Genomic DNA, 17,357 nt, shown 5'->3' on the forward strand with positions numbered 1-17,357 from the left:
TTCTCAGGCAAGTTTTTTTTGCTAAACCAGAATTCTCAACCTACTCTTTGAAACTGCTTTTCCCAGTATTACACACCCAAAGACCTTGTTTTTCTATTTTAAACAAGGCTGTTAAGAGGTTGCTATTTTCTCCTGATTGCCCCCAGCACCAGCAATAGGATTGCTCCTCCTATTAAAATGGAAAAGCTACAACAGCAATAATGCCTTGGTTAGCTGAGTCTTATTCTCCTATGGAGAACATTCCCAGCAGTTCCCTGGCTGTGTTTGTATATAAAATATTTATGTTTTCATTACATAAATAACTGGGAAGTTGCATGCAACTGTGCACCGTGCTCGAGAAACCTGCAGTCCCACAGAGAGCTTGACTTCTCTAACAGGGTTATGAGATGCTACAAATCACCAGGCAGGTAAACTCATTAAAAGCTCTCTCATTAAACCTTGGAATGGATAAAAATAGTTTGCTTAAAGAGCAGAGACCAACCCGATCTTTTATGTCTGTGCCTGAGGAGCATCACATTTGGGCTGTGCTTAAAAACATTGCAGGCTGGGAGAGAAACTTGTAGAATATTGTGTCTGTGCCTCATCTTTTAAAAATAACAGAGGCTAGAACGTAGATGATTCTATTTGAAGGTAGCCTGGCACTGGAAGTGACAGCCACAGATGAATAATAGAGGATACAGAGAGATCTCTGCTCTGTAGCCTATACACACCCTGAGAGGATGGAGAAATATTCCCCCCTTCAGCAAACAGGGGCTGAGCAAACACTTCAGCTCTTCTCCTCACCTCTCCCTGCATTACTCAGCTATCAGCAGATCCAGGTATCATCCTCTGCTCTGTGAGGTGCTGCCTGTACATCCAAATCTGTATTTGCCCATCTGACTCTCACTCAGAGATCACACTTCAGTGTTGTTACACCAGAGGCACCACTTACACCTTCCCTTTTCCACATTTCTCCCTTTTTCAAAGGAGAACATTCTTCCCAGCTGAGCAAACATTGCAGAGAATATTCTACCACTGGAAACATTAAGGCTTAGCAATATTAAATATGTACCCACAAGAAATTCCAAGCATTAGGTGAAGAAATACATCTGATCGAATTATTCCAGACACTTAGAGCACCTGCATTGCAGTTACATTTAAAATTCAGTTCATACACCAAGCCAACTTTGTGAGTCATGAAACTCATTGTTTCTCAAGTACATTTGGAACCAGACAAAGGAATGATGGTTTAGGATCCTTTCTCCTCCATAATTTTACAATGACTTTTGTTAGTATTTTCCAATTAAAAAGAAAAAAATAAAACTATAACCCAGTGTTATCACAGATGAACCGAATGCAAAGTCAATGAAAATGCGAGTGAAAGAGAATTCAGAAGAAAAAAAAAAAAAAAAAAAACACAACAACAACAACAACAAAAAAACACACCACCATCACAGAATCCTGGAATGGTTTGGGTTGGAAGGGACCTCAAAGACCATCCAGTTCCAACCCCCTGCCATGAATTCCTCCCACTCTCCCAGGTTTTTCAGAGTTTCACTCAAAGCAAAGAATGGAAATGACTGTGAAGAGTTGATCCAGCTGAAAGAAATGAGTTAAAACTAGCTAAAATAGCTACATAGGATTTGAAATTTAGGGAAGTGGAACAAATATAAAGCTCAAGAATTCCTCTAAAGACCTTGCAGGCCTCATGGTGCCTCAGTCCTGAGTGGTCCATAGCTTAGGTTAATGCAGAACAGTGCTAAACACATGAAAAACTGAACCACCCTTGACTCTGACAATTAGAACTGGCTTAAAACACTCATTTCTAATTATTTCTTAGCATGTTATATTCTAATTGTCTGGTCAGAGCCTTGAAGCCATCTGGGATTTCCCATTCATACTTGGTTCTCTTTTTGTCTTCTCTTGTTTTGTTTATGGATGTGGACACCAGTTTGGGGGCTTTTGTGGGTAAAGTGGGTCTGACCAGGGGTGCTTAGAGGAAAACAGCAATCAACAGCTTTTTCCAGGAACTTTGTGGAGTCTAAGATGAGTTTCAATCACTTTAAGTTTTTTAGTCATATCCATTCCCTTGGAAGAAAATTGGAAAATCTGCATGACAGGAAAGTGCCAATTTGAGGTCACCAGCACAGTGCATTAGAGATGGTTTGCAGAGGAAAGGTGTGCCCCAGTGGAGAGAAATGTGTTACCACAAGAACTGCAAAAGCATCACAGGAAGGGAAGAAACATAAATAACGTTACATCATTCTAGAAATTTCATCTGTAAAAAGAAATTCACAGGGAATTTATTTTATTTCATTAAATAAATTAATGTGAAATAAATACTTACACACAACTTATTGTGTTGTGTAATCTCTGTGTGTACAAACACACAAATTCATGTGTTAGATGGTTTACTTTAATGTCTGGATTCCTGCAAAAGACTGCAGTAAAACCTTATAACCATAAATAAGATCACAAACTTTGCAGAAGCAGCAAATAAAAAGCAGGGTTGTTTTTGTTTGGTTTTTTTCTTATTATCTCTGGTTTGCTATTTGGTATTTCATTAAGAACTGTTCTTTCCACAAGCTGGAGCTGATCACTAATTATCCAGCTCAGCAACCACAGTTATGTCCTGAAACGTGAGCAATTGGGAATTTGCTGTCCTTCTCCATCTGCCAGGAAGGTCACCCCTCTGAGAGCTCCAGAGATTTGTTCATTTATTTCCCTTAATTAAAAACTGTTCACCTCTAAATAACAAGACACCTTTTGAGGGTCTTGAGCTGAGCACCAAAAATATTGAAATGTTGAAGGTTGTTGGCCATTTAGCAGAAATGCCTTTTGTCTTTCAAGTCATTTAATTGTTTTGGTTGCAGTCTGAAAAATATGCTTGCATGGCCAGGAATTCAGCTTTCCAGTTTCTCCCAGGGCAGGATCCATGTCATCAATATTTCTATGTCCAAATAAACAGCATTTGAATTTGAGCTAAACTCCTTTTATAGTCAGGAATCTCACATGAACATCAGTACCTAAAACTCGGGTTAAATCTGAGGGGCTTTCCATCTCTCCATTAGTTTAGAGGAGGCCTATGGTAGTAATTTTAGAAATTATTATATTATTATAAAAATATATTATTATATACAGTATTATAAACATACTCAGTTTTTAATCAGTAATAATTTCTAGCTGATCAGGAAATTTAAGGAAGAGCCACAGGAGCCGTGCTCTAGATAAAAATTCCAACACCACGTATTTGTATGTAAAAAGGACTGTATTATTTGCATGAACACAACTATGGTACCAGTTCCAACCCAACCCTACAGAATTTAGCTGAATTATGCCACATGTCAGGTGGGCAGTGAAATGGACTCTACATAAGAGCTAAAAGGAAAGAAAATGTATTTTTTGTGTGCCAAAACAAAAACAAGTTCTGCATGCTGCCTGCTACGAGATTTGCCACATAATTTATATACAAAAGCAAAAACCTGCAATAATTGCTATAAGATGCTCTGGTCACACCACCATCCCATTAAATAGCTGCCATTTAAAAATTAAACTAACTAAATGTCCTGAATTTTTTCACATACTGACTATTAAAGCGCACCAATGTGAGAATATCTTTATATTAAGCAAGTGTAAAACATTTGCATGGAAGTTGTAGAAGGCTCTTAATGGGAATGAGCAGGAGAATTTAAACCCTGGTGCTATTTGTCACTGAATCCCTGTGAGCAATGCTCCTGGAGAAGAGCTGAAAAGCACATTTGTGATCAATGATCCAGCACAGAATTGTGTTGAAATGCAACAAGAGGTTATTGCAGCAACTCTGTTTTCCACCACAATGACAGACTATGAACTTCAGAAGGCTGAAAGTGACTCCTTTATTTCAGGGATGTGTCTCCCTTATATACTATTTTACACAGCCCAATTTTATTGGTGACACAAAGGCAAACCCTTCACTCACATTGGTCAGACCAGAGGGATATCAAGAAATCCCTTCTAGGAAAATGAATGGAAACATAGGTACAGTTTACAAAAACACTTCTGTTTACAGAAAATTCCCTGGGAAAAGAATTGCAGAAAACCAAAATATCTCAGGCATGAAACCAGGGCTACAATTGCAGGGCTGGTGTAGGACTCCTCACACCCACAAAGGGACCAAAAAACAAAAAATAAATTAAAAAAAAATCATTGTTTGGTGGTTTTGTGGCTGTTTTATGAGAAGAGCTGCAGTCACTGTGTGTAGGGACAATGGAGAGAAGAGTTACAATCCCCAGAATTGTTAACATGGAGTTATTAATGGAAGAACAAGTTGTTTAGTGAGTAAAGGCTTGTGGGGAAAATTAATCCCTGTCATCTTCATAGAGAGTTGAATATCTTCAGAAAGATGATGGATGACTCTAAGTGCCTTTAGTATCTTTAGATGCCCATTTGTATTGTTTCTTAAAATTGTTCCTCTGAAAATGAAGGCCTCCAAAAGCACTGCCTGGGATAGCTCAAGGTTTAGGTTTCATGGGGGGGGGGGGGTTTGAAGGGAATCTCTAATTTTATCCCTCTGTCTGGAAAAAAAATATTCTTAAACCAATGGTTTTGAAACAGAAGGCTCACTATTTTTTTTTCCTAATTATTACTTTATGGTATTTTGAATCTTGGTTAAAAAGAGGGAACAAATGGCCTCAAGGGATGGACTTGCCCTGCTCAGGATGAGCAGTGATCACAGTCTTAATTCATTAACAAAGGAGGCTGGAAAAGCCTTAACCCAAACTTCAAGACCACCCAGAAAAACCCAGTGTCAGCAGCAGATTCTTCCCTCTTGGCAAGTGCTGGCCTTCAGAACATGTATTTATATCAGAACAATGAAAATAAGATAATTTTTCCTTACCACAGGAAGCAATACGAGGCTGAAGAAGCAGACCTTCCAGTTGATGGCCATCTTCTCTCCTAATTTTGGACAAGGTTTACTCGTTAACGCTGTGATTAGGGCTGAAGCACAGATCTCTCTCTGCAGATATTTTGGCTGAGGTCTTCACGTCAAGGCTCAGATCTCTGCAGCAAAAGAGGAAAATTATTATAAGTATGTAAACCACTGAAAGAATGAAAAAAGAAATGGACAGAAAACAGAGTAACCCAACACTTGAACGGTGAGTTGCACTTTTTAGGCATCAGCCAGGATTTTAATGGTGGTCTTGGATATCTAATTCAAAGGCAAAGGACTTTGTATGATCAGTAGCTTGTGTCAAAGAAATGCTGGATCTGTGGCTGCAAACACCTGAATTTTACCCAGGGGAGAAGGAAGGGTGGATTATTTTGGACAAGAAAAAAGACCTGTCTGCTTCATCTCTGGAGGTGTGGTTTGCCCTTCATGATTTTCAGTAGTGCAAAAAGCACTAAAGCAAAAAGCACTTAAAAGCAAAACTGTCCAGGGGCTTTTTATGGGTCTGGTTCCCAAGACAGTTTGTCCAGATAATAAAATCCATTACCAGACTTATTAATAACCTGTTAATAAGCTTGTTAATAACCTTTCTGAGAACTTGGCAGTAGAGGGCAAATGAACGAATTGTAGTCTCCGGCTTAAGATTCATCTGCGATATAATCAGGATGAATTGAAATATGATTTTTATGAAAAACAATGTCATCCATATCTGTGGCTCCCATTGCTTGTCCTCTGGCCAGAAAAAATTGAGGACTGGGGGAAAGGTATTTTAAAATTTGGATTTATTTCTCATTATCCTACTTTGATTTGTAAAGGAATTATTTGTAAAAGAACTTCTAGAACCAAAGGACATTCAAGTTTTATACTTGACTGCAACACACTGCCAGGACATCAGCATTTAGAAAGGAGAGAGTCTTTCAATTAAAAAATAAAACAGGAAAATTAATCTCTCGCTACATTTTGGGAGAACAATGATTCATGAAATTCACCCTAAACCAATCTGTTTTCTTCTATCCTCACTTGATCAGTCGCTCACGCTCTGTTCTGAATTTAATTACTTAACTGTATTTCTGATGGTTTATCAAATAATGAACAATTGATAAGATCTCAGCTGAGGAGGACAGCAAACATCCCTGGTGACATTCAGCCGTGAGGACTTGGAATTCCATTAACAGAGGCAAGACAAGACCAGACAGACGCATTAGCAGCCATTGGATTTGAAATGATTTCCTGAACATTTGCACTCCTGTGGGCAGCTCAGTCCAGAAAAGCCAGAGAGGGGTGTGAGGGTTGTGTTCTGTCCTTTCTTTCTGTCACTGTAATGCATCAGGAACTGATTAAGACCGTGGAAGGGTGGGAGATGCCTGACTAAAAGGTGGACAGGACATATGCAGATGGCTTGGGGGGAAAGTGGTGACCCTTAAAACACTCTTTTTACCTTAACCTGGCAATCCCTAGGTTGGAAAAGTGGAGGATGGCTGTTTTCTGAGTTTCACAGGAGCTCTTAAAGAGACACCAAGAACATCTGCAAACCGTTTCATGGCTTTTCGTTCACATATTGCAGGGAAAAATAAAAAGAATCTATTTCATTTTTTGCCTTCAGGGTAGTCATGGAAACCTGCACCAAATACTGGGCCGAGGTCTTCGTGTCATCCACGGAGACTGGAGTGTTTATTAGGGAATAACAACTACCAGAACTTCTGCCCTGGATCTGCAGCAGAACCTTTTCTATTGTTAAGCTGTTCCTGGCATGTATATGATACATAGAGAGTCCATCTATTACTAATTAAAAGCTACTTATCTCTATTATCAATTAAAGGGTAGTTATCTCTTGTCACCAATTTAAGCCCCGCTACCTCCCAAATCAGTACTATCAACGATGTTATACCAGAAAAAATAAACTTCAAAAAAAATATTATCTTATAAATATTATAAACTTTTTTAAAAAATTTTATCAATGCTGAAAAAGCATTTCCATTCAGTATTGAGAAAAAGAAATAAATATATCAGTATTGGATTTGGAAGGAAAGCTTGAATGATTATATTTTGTTCTAATGTCACTGGTTGATAAATCCTGTAATTTCATTACTGATGCTTCCTGTTGTTGTTTTATCTGCATCTGTCACTGTAATTAAAATTAGTGAAGTCAGGAGAGCGAATAACGAAGGGGTTGCACCTTTCAGTTATGGATAAACAGTTCCTCAAAAAATCCTCAGCTATCTCTGGTGAAACAGAAGGGCTGGTAAAGTGTCTGAGAATCTGGAAATCAGCTGATTGCTGCTAAAATAGAATGGGTTTCAGGTTTTTATTTCAAGCATGGCTGATAGACAGGAAGAAGAAAAAGAAAAATAACATTGTCTTGGTCACTTAGTGATTTAAAAAAAAATAATCCATCTCCTCTGAAGGTGAACTGGTTTGTCCACTGGAAATACTTTCAGTGCCACAGCAGATTCTTTATGACAGTGTCTGAGTTGCTTCAAGGGCAGGATGGAAAAGCTCTTGCAAAACTTGTTCTGCTGCAAGTGCCCATTTCTTCCTCCATCTAAAAAAGGCCTCTGGAGGCTGGGGAAGACAACTTGTCCATGAGAAGCCCACAGGTGTCAAGTGCACAACAATCTGATGTCACCAATGAACAAAACCACACAGTGAAACCTTTCTAGGTACAGTGGGGCTACTCCCAGAGAGGCCCAAAAAGGATAATAAACCACTGATCAAAAGGATAAAAGGTCCCTGTATCAAATATGAGCGAAATACCCACTGGATGAATGAAATGGAGGAGATTTTTTGATGAATGAAAGAGGACTTTTAGTGGCTTTCCAAGGCAGTTACGAGCTCATACTGAGATCTCACCCAAAAGAAACCACCTGATCTGCTGGGCTCCTTTCTGTGGTCCTCTGGGATGTGTGCCAGTGGTTGGAAAGGAAACAACACATTTCAAAGCTGGCCCACAATGGTTCAGACCAGATCAAATGGGAATTCATTACTTAATTCATCTCACTGCAGAGTCCAGGCAGGGCCTCCCACCACATCCTGACCAAGCCACTGCCCAGGTGTGGAAATCCGAAAGCTCCTGACAACATGCAGGAGGAACTGAGGTTTTGCAGAATAAAAACATTCCAGACAAGTCAACCACCCCCTGCGCAGTTACTCCAATACTTCTTAGAGACATTTCCCTATGGAGAATAAACATGGATAGAGAATTACTGGATGCAAAATATATGAACAGATAATTATCATAAAATCCTAGAAAGGCTTGAGGTTGGAACAAACCTTAAAGATCATCATTCCAACCTCCTTCCATAGGCAGAGACACCTTCCACTAGAGGTGATTTCTGGCCTTGGACACCTCCTGGGATTGTCAGTCCACAACCTCTCTGGGAAACCTGTTCCCATGCCTCACCAACATCACAGTAAAGAATTTCTTCCTAATATCTAATCTCAATCTACCCTCCTTCTATTTAAGCCTGTTTCCCCTTGGACTTTGACAGCATGAAAAGTCCCTCTCCAGCTTTCTTTCAACCCCCCTTTAGGCATTGGAAGGTGCCCTAAGGTCTCCTTTGAGCCTTCTCCTCTCCAGGGTGAACAGTCCCAACTCTCACCTGAATCCATAGGAGAGCTGTTCCAGCTGACCAGCTTAGTGGCTCTCCTGAGGGCGGGAACTCCTTTCATTATGCACTCAATATTTTTCTATCTTTAGGCTCTCAATCAAAGGTACAAAACCCTTTTGTGATTTCCCTCCCATAAGTTCCTAGATGTGGTATTCCAGCTACATAATTTATTCAAAAGGCACAGTGCCCCTTCCTCATGTTCCTTCCCGCAGTGGAATAATTTATTTAAAAGGCACAGTGCCCCTTCTCACCAGCCATGAGCAGAGCTGGGAAATCAACCTCTCAGTGACCTGGGACACGTCTCCTAATTTTAGAAACCCTTTCTCTTTAGGCAGAGACATCCTCACACATGAGCTCATTGTCAAGTCCCTTTTTATATCAACAGAGAGAAGCAGACATGTGAAGGAAGTGTTTTGTCTGACCTATTTTAACCATCTCCTCTAAACTTCCAGCTCCTCTCCCAGAGTGTAAAGGAATTCTGAACAGCCAGTTTGTTTGTTGACATCTACACTGTGGATATCTAAATCTGGACAGAATAATCCCACCTCCAGCCTGAAATATATGGAACAGCAATATGAAACCCAAACCAGCAAAGTTTCACCAGCCACAAAGCATTGAGAAGGAATCTGATTGTTTTGGGTGTCAAAAAAATTGATGCTGATATATTTAAAGCTACAGAAAAGCTAAAGAACATTTAATATCTGACAGCAAAATTTCTAAAGCTTTCCATGGAAAATACTCCATAAAGAGTATCCCTATTAAGGCAAAGGAAAAGAACATCATGATCTTTCCACTATCTTTAATAAAGAGTAGTTATTATTTCTTGAAGTTTAAGTATTTGGGGTTGGTTTTGTTTACCTACTTTCTAAATTTCCTGAAATTAAAGCTTCTTCACGGGTCACAGCAGCTGAGGGTCTGACTCTGTACTTTCTTTTATAAACCAAGAAGATTTTTATTGTCCCTTTATGCACTTAACTGGGAAAGTCTCTCAAGTCCTTGTTCCCACTCACCGAGTCTGTTGGCAACGGCAAAACAGGATTCAAAGAGTCATTACATCAGGATGTCTAAGAGGTGCATTTTCAGAAAGGATTTACTGCTACAAAGGACAAAACACTTTTTCAGCTGCATATGAAAGTCTTGAGGCTCTCAGGCAAAAATCCCACACTTTTGCCTGGAAGATTTGTCCACAAACAACGTGGAATTTTTTCACAGGATGGCCTACAAGGATGGATGCAGGCTGCCCATTGCTCTAACACGTGAGCTGATGTGGGAACCATGGGCTGAAAAATATCCAATCATGACAGATACATTCAGGCAGACTCTGCTGGTACCCAGTTTGTTCACTGCACAGGAAAATTGCTGCTTAAGAAAACAAAATTTAAAAGGGAGCTGATACAGCACTGAAACAATTTTGCATGGATATATTTGACAGAAATATATTCGAAAGATATATATTCAGCTGCTGCCTGGCTTAAGCATTTCAGTGTTAATGAATATCCCAGTCTGTTAGCAATACTCAGTAATAATCTTTTTACTTTCTGGAAGAATTGGCTTTTGATTTTTTTTTCCCTTTCATAAAACTCAGGAAACACCTGTGAATTTTACTAGAACTCCCTTTCTAAAAGTGAAGATAAAGGTGTGATTGCAAAAATAGGAAATTGTAAACTGCAGATGCTGAGATTCCTATATGCAAACAAGAGCTTAGGTGTCCAAATATTTATATATGAAGTAGGATTATAATTGTCATTTACTTCCATGAGGACTTGTGTAGGAAACAAATCAAAGCATCGTGGTTTTGCATGAAAAATGACTGCTAAAGAGAATTCACAGAATTTGGGGTAGGAGGGACCTCTGTAGATTGTCTAGTCCAACTCCCCTGCTCAAAGCAGGATCAGCTACAGCAGGTTATTCAAAACTCATTTTCAGTCAGTGTCTGAACATCTCAAATGTTGAGACTCAACCATTTATCTGATCAACCTCTTTTAGCATTTGACTATTCTAACAATAACCAAGTGTTATCTTACAGCTGAATTTCCTGTCTGTTGGTGCTTGTTGCATCCTGTCAGCACAGAGAAGAGCCTGGGTCCATCTCCTTTGCACCCTCTCATCAGGTATTTCTGCACATTGATAAGATCCCCTCAAAACTTCTCTTTTCCAGGCTGAACAGACACAGTTCTCTGAGTCTCTCGTTATAATTCCTTAATAATCTTTGTGGCTCCTGACAGAACCCACTGAGTTCATGCTCTCAGCAGCCCAGCACTGGACCAGGCACTCCAAGGCTGAGAGAGAGGAATTATCACCTCCCTTGACATGCTGCCAAGGCTCTTTCTCATGCAGCTGATGCTGCTTTTGGATTTCATGGCTGCAAGGGCACTTTGCTGGCTCAGGATCCACTTTGTGTCCACCCAGAGCTTTAGGCCCTTCTTTGTAGAGTTGCTTCCCAGCAGCTGATTCCCAGCCTGCCTTTGTGCATGGAATTACTCCTCTCCTTTCTTTCTGCATGTCTCTTTTTTTTCTTCATCTTTCTGCCTGTTTCTCAAAACTCTCTGGTCCCCTCTGAGCAACAGCACAATCAACTTCTTGGTCAACTCGTCCTAAATTTGTGCAACCTTCAACCTTCTTGCAGGTGCGCTCTGTCCCACCATGCTGACCATTAGTGAAGACATTAACTGGCCTTGCCACATCAAAAAGATCTTTTTTGTTCAGCCCAGAAAGGTCTTTATTGTTCAGCCCAACTCTGCAGTCAGTGGAGATGTAGAAAACCTCAGGGAGCAATTTCTATATCCTAAAGCTGGATGCCTTAAGGCCAGCTTGGATGGGAATTGGAGGGACCTGGTCTGGTTGAAGGTGGCCTTGCCATGGCAGGGGTTGGACTGGGTGACTTTTAAAAGGTCCCTTCTACCTCTAACCATTTCATGGTTCTGTGACATTACGCCTAATTTTGGACAAAGTGAATTTTTGCTTTGCAGGAACCAATTTTCTTTTCCTCTGTTTGTTCAGACCTGATGAGGGCAAACACAGAAAATTCCATTCCCAAAGTTCAAGACACAAATGGTAAGCAATGCTAAGCATTAATGGCAAGCAAAACAGAGCCCTGACTTCCCTCTATCCTGCAGCCTTTTCTTACTTTCAACACAATCTTAGCTCCTTTTATTAATACAGCCTAATAACTTCCATGTATGTTTGACTTCAGCTGTCCCCCATTACAATTTTGGTGGAGTGTTAGTTTTTTTGGGTATTTTTTATTATTTTCCTTTGAGTGGCTTCACTTAAATTGAAATTCCCTGAAGATATGAGCATTATAATTTGTCCTTACAAAGCACACTCTTTATCACTGCTGTAAAACCTGACAGCTCCAGCATTTTGTAATCCTCTAGCTTTATAGAATTTTCCTAACATATTAAAAAAACCCCCATTTTTAGCTCTTCTGAAACAGATTTTAGTAAGTGTTGCTCAGCCAATTCAAGAAATATATTGAAATTTACACTATATGAAGATCTGATTAATTTCTTGATTAACTGCAAATTATCAAAAACTCTTTGAAAGTCTTAATCCTCTATATCCCATCCCTTCATAGATGTGGACACAAAGCCCAGCCTTTCCTGAGCCTTGATAGTTTATGCTTTTCTGGGACATATGCATAAAACTTAACAAGACTTGAGTTTGTTGTTTGTTTTTTGTTTTCAACAAACTCCATTTAAAATGCCTGAATTTTATAAATAAAAGAAATTCTCACAATACAACAATTCTTCTCCTTCATATTAAGCTGCTTCACCAGTAAAAATATAATGAAACATCGAAGGTTAATGACATCTCAATTCTGGATATCTGAGTATTTTGACATTGTAATAACTTTGAATATCTGTTGGATGGAGCTGCTGCTTGAAGCTCTCTGAAAATTCAACTGGACACAAGTGGATCATGCACCCAGAAGTCAAGATTTTCTAGCTTACCTTGGCAGTGATATTCTCATGATAGCAGAGCCTATGGAACACAATTCATCCCTCCCTGGGCACAGAATTGCTTTTCTTGGCAGGTCTCCCACATAACAGCGTCAATAAAATTCTTGTCTTGATTGGCATTATTTTCCCCATTGCATTATCCATCAGATTTATTGTGCCCTTATGTTATTGATGTCCCCAGAGGCCTGGTGAAATGACCAAACTTCTTAACTAAAGGCTGTAAGCACTCCAAGGCAGGGAAATAATTACAAACTACCACCCATTCAGGAAACATTAGGCAAAGCAGGGAAAAAAAAAATCTTCTCACATGATTCCCTTTTCACAGCAGATCAATTATCCTTTTTGAGCATCTGTGGTAAATGTGATACTTCATTGCTAATATGAAATTAATACTGGGATCATAAAGATAACGATGTGCTGCTCCATTCCAGCAGGGCTTTAAGTGGTGCTTGGCAGGAGCCTTCAGAATTATTACTCCACAACCAGGAAAACGTGTTCTCTACCTGGCATAGCAATGTTTTTGCAGGAGCTCCTTGATCAATTTGCTTTTCTTGACTGGTGGTCAGTGTTTCCTTCCCTGGTTGGAGGTGTAAATATTGTTTTTCATGATCACATAGGAGGCTGTAAGAGCTGTAACCTGTCTATCAGCCTGTCCACCAGGCTCTGCTTTGAACCTGCGCAGCACATGTGGAACACATCTCTCTCACAGGCAGAGAAAAGAGGAAGAGCAGAGCAGAAAATGCAGCTCTGGACCAGAGCCTTTTATTCCCATTGTCTCTGAGGATCTTCCCAAGTGTAGTAGCTTCAAAACAATTAACACAAAATATTCTATTTATCAGAGTGTGGTGCCACTGTTAACACCCTCAATTAGCCCTGTCGTTGTGCTGAGCTGATTATTTTAAGATCAAACTGCCATTATAAAGCCACCATTGCTCCCCAGACCTGAGCCAGGCTCCATGCAAGGTGTTCTCAGCTGTGAGGAGATGCCAAGGGTCTCTTAAACAAAGCATTCCACTATTTATTTATCACAGCCAGACTCCATAGGAATGTTCCTGTGGCTGGTGATGGATCCAAGGGCAAGACTCCAGTCTTGGAGCTCCAGCAACAGCACAACAGACTCTTATCACGCCTGGGAAACAAGATCACCCTTCCTGTCTGAGAGCAGGGCAGAAGTAATAAAATAGGCAATAACTGGGAGTAATCTGTTGGTTTGGAGGGTGGTGATCCAATGAGGAACTGATTGTATTTCCTGCTGCCAAAGGAATAAATACAAGATGGTCTGAAGAAAACAGTCTGATACAACCTTGGTATCGAGAAAAGGGTGCTTGGGAGTGTGCCAAGTTGTTCAGAGAGGATGAGCAAAAATGATCTTTTTTGCCTCGTGTACAACTCCTTGTCGTTTTCCACTGCAAAGTCAGAGGCATTCTGAATAAAGTAGAATGTTTTCTTCTGTTTGTTCTTCACTTCACTGAGCACTCCCAGCTGACAATCTGTGGTGATGGCCCAGATGAACATCCAGGCTCCTCCTCTACGCTTCAAATCAATGTCAAAAGCTTTCATGGGCCAATCTTGATAAAGGGACAGATTGATATAATGTGTTTCCCAACTTCTCACTGGGTAGACAAAAAGATACCTCTACTATTGTGATTTCTCAAGAGAATATTGTTAAGGAAATGTATCCCAGAACAAGCCTGGGGCTACAATCCTGTCTCTTCCATTCTTAGGGATGCGAAAATCCCTTTTTTAAATTTGTTTTAACAGTTTCACTCTTCTCTGCTACACTGAAAGAAAAGTTTAAGACACTGCATGAGCACTTGGAAACTGTGTAATTTTTTTTTTTCCCTCCACATTCCCTTTTGTCCTCCTTTCCTATTGCATTTCTGACAGCCTGGGCTCCCAGCTGTGTCCCATATTGTGCTTAATAAACTCATTACGTTTGGACATTATTAGGACCTTCCACAGCACGTGCTCTTGCAGCACCAGGGATGGAATCCAAGGCACATAAATCTGGCTGTCTGAAAGGGAACCATCTCTATCCACGCTGGCTTCTCTCAGCTGCTTCCACAGTGAACAGAAAATGAGAAATTGCCCTCAGCAGCACACAGATTTGCCTTGATCCCGGACAATGTGCTACTAATCTTGGCAAACTGAGGAGTAATAAAGCACAAAATCAGTTTGATTAGCTCAGAGGAGCCTCAGTGGAACAGGCACAGCCCTGAGAATAGCAGAAGTATCAATTTAAATGGGAAGAAAACCCAATTGAAATCAAAGTCAGCTTTGGGTCAAGAGGTTAAACTGGGAATTGGAAGAAAGCTTTGGACCATCAGCAGTTTCTTCCAGAGAGAGGAGGAAAGTAAAAATAAACTTAGAATTTTGAGAGGACGCCCTGTAGTGTGAATATTTGTAAACCAATTTCTCTGACACCTGAAGACACTGCAGTGTTAACAGATACAGATTCCCAACCACATGGCTCTGCTTCAGGGCTGGAGCCCATCTTTCACCTTAACTCACAGAGCAGACTCATGTCTCTGCAATGAGGAACACTCTGATGAGGAAAAATGCAACCCTGGAAGTGTTTCAAGGACGTTTGGATGCAGCACTTGGGGACAGGGTTTAGTGATTAACCTGGTGATGCTGAGTTAATGGATGGACTCAATGATCTCAGAGGTCTTTTCCAGCCAAAAAGATTCTGTGAATCAAAAAGTTCTGACACAAAAGGCAGTCATAGGCTGACACAGAAGGAAATGAGACTAGAGAAAATACTGTCTAGAGAAATGAGTCTTGAGAAAACTCTAGAGAATTTTTCTTTCTCTCTTTCTCTTTCTCTTTCTCTTTCTCTTTCTCTTTCTCTTTCTCTTTCTCTTTCTCTTTCTCTTTCTTTCTCTTTCCCTTCTCTTCCCTTCTTCTTCCCTTCCTCTTCCCTTCCCTTCCCTTCCCTTCCCTTCCCTTCCCTTCCCTTCCCTTCCCTTCCCTTCCCTTCCCTTCCCTTCCCTTCCCTTCCCTTCCCTTCCCTTCCCTTCCCTTCCCTTCCCTTCCCTTCCCTTCCCTTCCCTTCCCTTCCCTTCCCTTCCCTTCCCTTCCCCCTTCCTTTCCCTCTTCCTTTTTTCTTTCCTTTTTTTGCTTTCCTTATTTCCTCTCCTCTCCTTCCTTCCTTCCCCTAGATAATGTAAATATTCAGCTTAATTCATACACCACCACTTCACTATAACAATGAATAAAGAAGCTTTACCACTTCTAGGAAAAAAAAAAAAAAAAAAAAAAAAAAAGGCAAATATAACTGAACGGAAGTGATTCATTCCCACTTAATCATCTTTTCAGCCAGCGAATAAGACCATCTCTATATTCATTATCTGCTCATGGTTCTCCATATCCAGAAGATGAGCTGGCCCTATGGTGCTCCATAGGGTAGCAGAATATGGCCCTAAGGGAATACCTGGAGAAGGTCAGAACAATGCAGGACCAAAATCAATTTCGTATGAACACACACACACACACAAGTTCACACATACAAGTACACACAGAACTCATTGGCCAATAAACGATGTGTTCTCTTATTTTATCAATTCTAGAGGCAATAAAAAACCCCGAAAGAAACTCATCAAAACACAAGTAGAAAATGTCAGTTGTATCCATTATAGCATTGTTTATACTTCTGTCAAACTCCAAGCTACTACAGCAGCAACCTGATCTACAGATCCCGTGTGAACAGGAGACAATGGAAACTAAAACAAGGGGTAATTTTCCTCTCTTGGATGTGTCTGTTGAAGTGAAAGCTGGAAACCCTCATTATAGATATTAAGCTGTCTGATGATGACGTTTATAAGTTGACAGGATGGCCATCGGATCAGACTCAGCCCAACTTGCTGTGATTCACATTTCCCTTTAGGTGTCACGTGGAGCTGGAATATCCCTGGTGGCCCAGAAAACAATCAAAGTGCTATTCCTTTCCAGTGGATGGCTTTGTCATTTCGTCGTCATGCATCCCAGTAAAACCCAGGATACAAACACGTAAATCCAACCAAGCTGAAATCCCCTCTCCTCCACAGTGCCCACTGCTCAGTTTGAAACAGGCTGACTCATGTCTCAAAGACACTGTGAAAATGCCTCTCTCCCCACGGGGAGCCCCTTCAGAGCCCTGGGTGAGAGTTATCTCATTAAAATGTCTACCTCTAAACCTGAGATAATTTCCACAGATTCCTTGTCTAGTCCCCGAGATGTAATCAGCACATCCCATAGAGTTCACAGCCTATGTTAGATTATCCTAAATTATGTATCTCAAAACAACAGCTTAATTGCATCTTTTTTCTCTGTATTTTCTATCAGGAGGAAGGAAGGGAAAGAGAAGGGTTTGAGAAACAGCATTAAAAGATTCAGTCCAAACATTAAAAGTTGCCAAAGCTACACTCAGCTGATGAGTAGCATCTTACAGTGGGCAGCAAATTAAGGTTAAATAACGTGTTTAGCAACAGTTTTTTATCTTGTTGCTCCAACATCCTCCTTTTACTTTCCTCACATCAGATCAAGTGTAAATTCTGTTCAGGTCTTCATTCACACCCAGCTTGAGCTTAACATGTAATTTAAGCTCAGCTGAAATGGCACTGAAAAAAAACTTGAGCCTCATCATCATGTGCCCTTCAAGCTCATTGGGCAATGAAGGCTTGATCCTGTACAAACTTTTTAGGACAGAGGATTTTGGCCAAAGATTTCACAATTTCATCATGGTGTGGAATTTATCAGATTCACCTTTTTTTAGAGTTTAAAATATTTATTTATAATTTATAATTCAATATTTATAATTTCACCTACTTCCTTGGATGCTCTGCGGAGAGGGTTTCTTCTAAGCTCTTGGAATAACTACAAGGACAGTGCTGTAGACAGGGA

At 40.3% G+C, this 17,357-nt stretch overlaps 1 protein-coding gene across 2 annotated transcripts in view; it reads right to left on the reverse strand.

Moving 5' to 3' along the window:
* Positions 1-17,357, reverse strand: part of ADCYAP1R1 (ADCYAP receptor type I) — a 141,523-nt gene that overhangs the window by 104,789 nt on the left and 19,377 nt on the right. For both annotated transcript variants that reach the window (XM_066313852.1, XM_066313843.1), the window contains exon 3: positions 4,856-5,019. In XM_066313852.1, the coding sequence (XP_066169949.1) occupies positions 4,856-4,906 (51 nt within the window). In that variant the 5' untranslated portion in view covers positions 4,907-5,019. The remainder of the gene's footprint in view (positions 1-4,855; positions 5,020-17,357) is intronic.

Source organism: Sylvia atricapilla, chromosome 1, assembly GCF_009819655.1.
Source record: "Sylvia atricapilla isolate bSylAtr1 chromosome 1, bSylAtr1.pri, whole genome shotgun sequence".
Taxonomy (NCBI): Eukaryota; Metazoa; Chordata; class Aves; order Passeriformes; family Sylviidae; genus Sylvia; species Sylvia atricapilla.